Raw genomic sequence first — 8,869 nt, forward strand, 5'->3', positions numbered from 1 at the left:
ATATTCCAAGCTGTTTAAAGGCACAGTCAACTTAGTGTATGTAAACTTCTGACCCACTGGAATTGTGATACAGTGAATTATAAGTGAAATAATCTGTCTGTAAACAATTGTTGGAAAAATGACTTGTGTCATGCACAAAGTAGATGTCCTAACCGACTTGCCAAAACTATAGTTTGTTAACAAACTGGCCCACGGGGGGCCAGTATGAAAAATGTATGCTAAATGTACTAATAGTAAATCGCTCTGGATAAGAGCGTCTGCTAAATGACTACAATGTCAATTGGATCACTAAAAAATACAAAAAGAAATTAACAATACATTTGTGGAGTGGTTGAAAAACGAGTTTTAATGACTCCAACCTAAGTGTATGTAAACTTCCGACTTCAACTGTACATTTTCATAAGCGCAACGTGACCGCAAGAGACAGGTTGGAATGTCTGACTGAAATACGGGACAAATCTACCTTTTTTTCTAAATTAGTGGTGTTTAAAATTGTTGATAAAATGCAGGACATGATTATTTGGTTTTGTTTGCCTGATCCCAGATCTGTTTGCGCTTTTGCCTACTCCATTGTCATTGTCATTTAGCTAAACATTACAAGACAATTCCATAAGGAGTTGGCAAGAGAGCAGACACCATAGAATTAGGAATTAGAATACTAGAATGGACATGAACCGTCTTATGACTCCCGAGTGGCACAGTGGTCTAAGGGACTGCATCGCAGTGCTAGCTGTGCCACTAGAGATCCTGGCACAATTGGTCCAGCGTCGTCCAAGGTAGGGGAGGGTTTGGCCGGCAGGGATGTGGGTTCGTTTCCCACAGGGGGCCAGTATGAAAAAATAAATAAAATAAGTAAATGTATGCATTCACTAACTGTAAGTTGCTCTGGATAAGAGTGTCTGCTAAATTACTAAAATGTGATGATGGTATAAAGGTCAGGGAGTTGGTCAACCATTGCCATTGACAGTTTTAGAGGAATGATTGCATTAAAAAATTTTTTTTGCCAATATGCCAACATTCCATTCAAACAATGCATTCAATCCACAGCCCAAACACTGGCTGAAATCAGTTGATGATAGGACTTAGATAAGTTGTAAATGCAACAAGTACTGATATTGTATCACATAATATTCAATCATATAATGTATGATTTGATTTGATTTGATAATAGAGCTCACAGCATTCCAAGAAAACCAACATTTAGACATTTATGGTCTGTTTACATATATTTTATAGACTATTTGTACAGAAAATTGGTATAGAACATGTATAAACTGTATTTATAATTATATGACAATTTTTATGTTGACAATAATTCTATTACACAATTTCTGATAAATCACATGAATTACTTTTATTTTCCTGCATAAGTAAACTCAGGATTATGCCTCTACTGAAATTAATTCCAATTAGACTGGTTTGGATTTCTCCCTGAACAATATGGCTGCCATTTTCACTTCATTCTGGAACTTAAGGGTTTATGACAATGTCCCTCTAGTAATTTAATAGGATCTCTATGGCAGAAATAGACTTGCACTCAGGCTAGTAAAGAGTCAGCTGGAAACTTGAAACAATATTGGCCATGTTCATAAGGTTACAGTGCTCTCTGGTGGTTAAATTTAGATATTGCACTCCTTGGACAGAAATAATACAGGTGGTTGTGTATCCGTTGCATTGGTTTGTTCTCCATTTAGGCTAGGTGTGGTGGCAGTGCTGTATGTTCTTTCCCTTTGTTTGAGTGTCATGCCAGAGGTGAGACTTGTGGCAGGTCAGTTCTTCTCTCTGATAGGCCCTCAGCTGGGATGAGCTCTACCAATCGGCTCTGGAGAAGAGTATACACTCCTCTGATAAGGAACAACACGGCCATAGCAGCAAAGTAACTGGCATAGACAAAGAACTGCAAGGGGAAGGAGATGAGAGGAACACTCTTATTAGGCTACATTACATTACAAATGTGTTATAACACAGTAACTACCAGTGTAAGTAACAACATACTGTTGTTATTACTATGTTATAAGCAAGAAAGTACAAGTAGTTACACAATACCTACCACTTTTTCAATTACTGTCAGTAATTGCTTGTAAGATGATTTTATTTCAGTGAGGTGAGTGTATGTGTGTGTGGTAGTCAGTGTAATTCTCTTTGCAGTACCTGTGAGGTGATTGTGAGTTGCAGGCTCTTGGTGTTGACTACAATGGCTGTGAGAAGACTCTGCAGGGCCATGCCCACAAAACTGTTTACACCAAACACCAGGGCATAGCGCTCCCTGCTCAAGCCTTGGGCTATCTGGAACCTTACAGAGACACACAAAGGGAATCATTAGACATAGAGTCACCTCTATCAGGATTCTGCTTTGTACAGTAAAACAATGATTGATTGATTGATTGACTGCCCAGTCCCTAAACTTGATATTTCCTATGGTTGAAAGATATCTTACGTGCACATGGTGATGAGCTCCATGTAGATGGTTTTGAAAAGTCCATAGCAGCCGTAACAGATCCAGATGCTGTTGGTCAGGTCCATCAGGTAAAGAACTCCAGCAGTCAGAGCAGTCAACACACCCAGGACCAGCTCCCCCCACACTGACCAGTCCAGAGCCACATGGCCCACAACTATGGAGGCTGCCGCCCCTGGGAACATAGGTAGATAAATTCTCACTAATCTGGTAGAAAAAAAGTTATTAACCAAATACACCACTCATCATGTTTCTTTTGGGCTATAGAGTAGTCCATACATAAACTGTAAGTCAGAATTGTAACAATGAAAGTGACAAGACCCAGTCAGGAAAGGACCCTGAATATTCTCCATATCACTCTGACGCTAATGCAATATAGGCTACTATAGCTAGCTTGGGCTTGTTTTAATCCACTTAAAACCTATATTAATTGGCCCATCCCGCCTTGGCAGATCAATAATAGCTGGTTTATAAGAACTGCTGACCGCTCTCTGTATTTAATCAATTTCTGGGCCTGAGGAGAGTACAGCTACGCCTAATGGAATTAATCTCATTCTGAGGAAGGAGAGGAGGAGGGGAGGAAGAGAGGAAAAGGAGAGGAGGATAAAGAGGAAAGGAGAAGGAGAGGAGAGGCCTTCCATCTGAAGAGGGTTATGAGACAGACCTGCTAATAGCCTAGCGTTGGCTGTAATCCCTCCATGAGAGTCAGATAATGACATAAATTGAAATGAAATAAGCAGGGACACATTCCTGGTAATTAGTATTACAGAGCGTGCTTTTGATCCTGGCAGGAGGTTATAGAAACAATATGGATGGAGAGGACAGAACCCTCTGACCGTTCTATGAAATGTGTGCTGCTTGGAGTGGATGAGTTTATACTGATAACACTGGTAGTTATAACTCCAATGTGTGTAGAACTCATATGTGAAGAGGATAAGGGTTTTTGATAGCAGGAATATATTACATGTTCATGCAAAACAGTCTTGGTTCATGCTTTTCACCAATCTGTTTCCAAAAACATTCATATTGCCAAGTTCATTGTGGTAAATGTCACGATCGTCGAAAGGAGGAGACCAAAGCGCAGCGTGTTGAGCGAACATCGTAGACTTTATTTAATTAAAGAAACCACGATCAAAAACAACAAACCAAATAGGACGAAAGTGAAGTCCAAAATACTGATATACACTAACAGCAACAAGGAAACAAAAACCCACAAAACCAAGGTGAAAACTGACAGTTTAAATATGGCTCCCAATCAGAGATAACGAGCCGACAGCTGACACTCGTTACCTCCGATTGGGAGTCATTGACTACAACACACAACCTAGAAATATAACCCATAGACCTGCAAACATAGAAACACACCCAACAGAACTACCAACATAGAAAAACACCCATATCCCCAACAAAACAACATACACTCTAGCTCACCTACAAAAGTCCTAGAGCCAGAGTGTCACAGTACCCCCCCCTAAAGGTGCGAACTCCGGGCGCACCAACCCACAGTCTAGGGGAGGGTCTGGGTGGGCGTCTGTCCACGGTGGCGGTTCTGCCCCTGGTCGTGGTCCCCACCCCACCTTAGTCACCAGCCTCCCTAGCCTCCTCCACATTACCACCCCCCAACTAAACCCCACTGGGTTAAGGGGCGGCACCGGACTAAGGGGCAGCACCAGGATAAGTGGCAGCACTGGACTAAGGGGCAGCACCTGACTAAATGGCGGATCCTGGCTGGCTGGCTCTGGCGGATCCTGGCTGGACGGCTCTGGCGGATCCTGGCTGGACGGCTCATGGCTGGCTGACGGATCTGGCTGCTCATGGCTGGCTGACGGATCTGGCTGCTCATGGCTGGCTGACGGATCTGGCTGCTCATGGCTGGCTGACGGATCTGGCCACTCATGGCTGGCGGAAGGCTCTGGCTGATCCCGTCTGGCGGAAGGCTCTGGCTGCTCCTGTCTGGCGGAAGGCTCTGGCTGATCCGGTCTGACGGAAGGCTCTGGCTGCTCCTGTCTGGCGGAAGGCACTGGCTGATCCTGTCTGGCGGAAGGCTCTGGCTGATCCTGTCTGGCGGAAGGCTCTGGCTGATCCTGTCTGGCGGAAGGCTCTGGCTGATCCTGTCTGGCGGAAGGCTCTGGCTGATCCTGTCTGGCGGAAGGCTCTGGCTGATCCTGTCTGGCGGAAGGCTCTGGCTGATCCTGTCTGGCGGAAGGCTCTGGCTGATCCTGTCTGGCGGAGAGCTCTAGCGGCTCCGGTCTGGCGGACGGCTCTGAAGGCTCATGGCAGACGGGCGGCGTTGCAGGCTCAGTACAGACGGGCAGTTCAGACGGCGTTGGGCAGACGGACAGTTCAGACGGCGTTGGGCAGACGGGCAGTTCAGACGGCGTTGGGCAGACGGGCAGTTCAGACGGCGTTGGGCAGACGGGCAGTTCAGACGGCGTTGGGCAGACGGGCAGTTCAGACGGCGTTGGGCAGACGGGCAGTTCAGGCGCCGTTGGGTAGACGGGCAGTTCAGGTGCCGTTGGGCAGACGGGCAGTACAGGCGCCGTTGGGCAGATGGCAGACTCTGGCCATCTGAGGCGCACCATAGGCCTGATGCGTGGTACCGGAACTGGAGGTCCCGGGCTGAGGACACGCATCTCAGGGCTAGTGCGGGGAGAAGCAACAGGACGCACAGGACTCTGGGGACACACAGGAGGCTTAGTACGTGGCGCAGGGACAGGCCGGGCTGGGCTGACGACGCACACCGTAGGCTTCCTACGTGGCACAGGAACAGGCCGGGCTGGGCTGGCGACGCACACCGTAGGCATCCTACGTGGCGCAGGGACAGGCCGGGCTGGGCTGGCGACGCACACCGTAGGCTTAGTGCGAGGGGCCGGAACAGGCCGGGCTGGGCTGGCGACGCGCACCGTACACTTGGTGCGGGAGGCAGGATCAGGTCGACCCGGGCTGGCGACGCGCACCGTACACTTAGTGCGAGGGACCGGAACAGGCCGTACCGTACGGGGAACACACACTACTGGCTGCACCTCGGGACTAGGAACGGGCCGGACCGAACTGGTTACACACCCCAGTACCTCACGCCGTGCCTCAACACTTTCCTTCCCTGCTTTACCCAGTAGCCCCCTTGACCTGGTAGCCCACTGAATCCGTCCCTTCTCTGCCTCCGTCAGCCCCCTTAACCTGGCAGCCTTCTGACTCTGCCTTGTGGCAGCCTCCTGCTGCTCAGTCGCCCAAGCCATGTGCCCCCCCCAAAAAATTTCTTGGGGTTGCCTCTCGTCCTTCCGACGTTGGCTCTGCCGACGCCGTTGCTCCTCTCTCCGTCGCCTCTCCTCTGTCTCGCTCCATGGACGGCGATCCATGCCATCCAGGATTTCTTCCCACGTCCAGGACCCTTTACCGTCCAAAAGCTCTTCCCATGTCCAGACCCTCGGCTCCTGGACACGCTGCTTGGTCCTTTGATGGTGGGTTTTTCTGTCACGATCGTCGAAAGGAGGAGACCAAAGCGCAGCGTGTTGAGCGAACATCGTAGACTTTATTTAATTAAAGAAACCACGATCAAAAACAACAAACCAAATAGGACGAAAGTGAAGTCCAAAATACTGATATACACTAACAGCAACAAGGAAACAAAAACCCACAAAACCAAGGTGAAAACTGACAGTTTAAATATGGCTCCCAATCAGAGATAACGAGCCGACAGCTGACACTCGTTACCTCCGATTGGGAGTCATTGACTACAACACACAACCTAGAAATATAACCCATAGACCTGCAAACATAGAAACACACCCAACAGAACTACCAACATAGAAAAACACCCAAATCCCCAACAAAACAACATACACTCTAGCTCACCTACAAAAGTCCTAGAGCCAGAGTGTCACAGTAAAGCTGTTATTGACAGAGAGGTTTGGAACTCTCTTTCTTATTGGACTATTAAAACATTTACTGCATGAAGGCCAAATCTCTTTTCAAACAGCTCTTACACTAAAAGGTATTATCACAATTTTCACAATTTCACAGTTTATTTCAACCCCATAGTGTGGAAATGTATATACAACACAGAAAAATCACATTTTTGACTGCATTGAGCCTTTAAACAAAACATTTGAATTTACTTAGTCAAAGATATAGAAACTGTGATTGCATGTCAACCAGAATAATTTATAAAGTGGAGATATGAAGCAGGATGTAATTTAAACACAGTAATTGCCTGTGGTTTCCAGGGATATAGGGGAATGTTTCAGAGCTAAAAATCCAAAGGAAAGCCTGTCTGTGACGTGTTCCAGCTGGTCTGAGCCATCTGGATACAATAGACAGCAGAGGTAATTAGCCAGTGTAATTAATGCTGTGTTTACTGGTTGTCGCGTACTGGGTGTTAGAAAATAGTGGTAGTTTAGTGGCTATTGCCGGTGACCATCTTTACAGCTATGTCTTTAATGCTGTTAGGGTTTAACACACAAATATTGAATAGTAAATACATTCAACAGTCATGGAATATACGTGTAGTCCTGGATCGCCTTAAAAGGGGTAGAAAGTGTAATAGTTGATGATACGCAGTACACTTGAAGTTCAATGTTAAAACAACATTTGTTAGGAGAGTGAAATATGGGGTTTAACTCCAGCGCGTTACCAAGAGTCATGTGGAGAGGGTGTTATAGAGAATAGTTATGTTACCTGAGAGTGTGGCGACAGCCTCCACCCCTCCATTGTATTCTGTGAAGTTGTACTGGGGCTGTTTGATTGCCCAGAGGATCTGCACGTAGCCTGTGATCTGGTGGTAGCCACACTTCCCCATGGCTGACCACACACAGAAGAACAGCACAGCCACAGAGGAGTAACACTCTTTACAATCCACCACCAACCTCTTCAGAGCTCTCATTTTCCCCCTCCCGGCCATCCTCCCCCTCCTCAGCCACCACACAACCCAGGATCCACATGAACTGGACACAACCTCCTCGAATGGGCCGATATTAGTCTGAGTCCCCCCCAGGACCAGGCTTCTCTGGGGCATGGGCAGGAGGAGGGCAGCCAACAGCGCCACACAGAGGGATCCCAGTGTAATGACATTGAGCCAGTAGATGGAAACCCCTCCCAGGGACACCAGGAGTTGACCCAACATGGCTCCTGCTGCGTAGCCCAGTAGCACAGCCCCTCTGGCATAGCTAGTTACTCTCTGGTAATACTGGGGGTGGACAACACTGTAGATATAGGAATAGTAGGCCACGTCTGCCGCGGTGCCCATACTGTAGATGAAGAGGGCGAACTGAGTCAACACCACGCCAGAGCTGAAGATGAACAGCAGAAATGCCAAGATGTAGTTGAGTGCCTGGAGGACAATGACAGGCTTGTACCTCAGAATGTCTGTCACCAGGAAGGTTGGGATGAGTAGGAAGAGGTTGGAATACGCCCATATTGGGAACACCTGCTTTGTAACCTGTGGGAAGATCAGGAAAATGGCAGGATAAATCATACAACAATACATTCACATAAAAGCATTTGCCGTTATATAATATAATATAATAATAAGCCATTTAGCAGACGCTTTTATCCAAAGCGACTTACAGTCGTGCGTGCATACATTTTTTTGTGTATGGGTGGTCCCGGGGATCGAACCCACTACCTTGGCGTTACAAGCGCCGTGCTCTACCAGCTGAGCTACATTTTTGATATGACTTCTCTAGCTAAATCAAGGTTAAATGAATAAACGATTAATGTGCCATACCTGTTTGGTGGTGAGGTTCTTGTATGGCCCGGTGAGGTAGTCTGTGAGGAAAGGCTCAGAGGGTCTCATCATTGAGCAGAAGCCATAGATACAGAGCAGCACTGTGGGGCCCACCCAGCCTCTGCCGTGAAGCCCACACTCCCTGCTCCAGTCCCAGCAGAACCACATTGTCTCTCTGCTGTTCCCCAGGCACGTCTCACCACGGCTGGGCTGAGCTCAGTCTAATTCAGCCTGTTTAATCTGCAGTGATATGGGGGCGGAGATAAGCCCAAGGTGAGATTGACTGTAAAGTCACCTAGCTGCTCCCAATGTTGTTGTTCCCTCTGAGGTTTGAAGAGGGAGAGCTACCCAGAAAGCGAGCATTAAGATGAAAAATACGGGGGTGAAGTCCAAGTGTTGGTGTTGTCATAAATAATCACCCTCCACCTCCTTCATAGCTCAGAATTTAATATGAAAATATAGCTGCAAGCAGCATTGGCAGGGTTCAAGCCCTATGGCCCCCAGCAGGACAAATTGAATTCATTGCCCTTGGATGAGATACTTTTCTACTCCTTAACACGTCAAACAGGGGTACTAAGGAAGGCACTAATGAAACTAGCTAATCAAAAGTTATGCTTAGAATGACGACTCTCCTTTGTGTGTGTGTGTGTCTTTCTGTCTTTCTGTCTGTCCGTCCAGCCTGGTCTCATAGA

The 8,869-nt window shown here is 47.1% G+C and overlaps 1 protein-coding gene across 1 annotated transcript; it reads right to left on the reverse strand.

Moving 5' to 3' along the window:
• Positions 1-1,741: 1,741 nt before the first annotated feature.
• LOC311131061 (thiamine transporter 2-like) lies at positions 1,742-8,345 on the reverse strand (the record flags this gene model as incomplete). Its single annotated transcript, XM_084163878.1, has 5 exons — positions 1,742-1,897; positions 2,152-2,293; positions 2,438-2,630; positions 7,130-7,889; positions 8,178-8,345. The coding sequence occupies 5 exons, from the start codon at positions 8,343-8,345 to the stop codon at positions 1,742-1,744; spliced, it is 1,419 nt and encodes a 472-aa protein (XP_084020004.1).
• Between the last annotated feature and the right edge of the window lie 524 nt (positions 8,346-8,869).

This window comes from Coregonus lavaretus (genome assembly GCF_964263955.1).
Source record: "Coregonus lavaretus genome assembly, chromosome: 6".
Classification (NCBI taxonomy): domain Eukaryota; kingdom Metazoa; phylum Chordata; class Actinopteri; order Salmoniformes; family Salmonidae; genus Coregonus; species Coregonus lavaretus.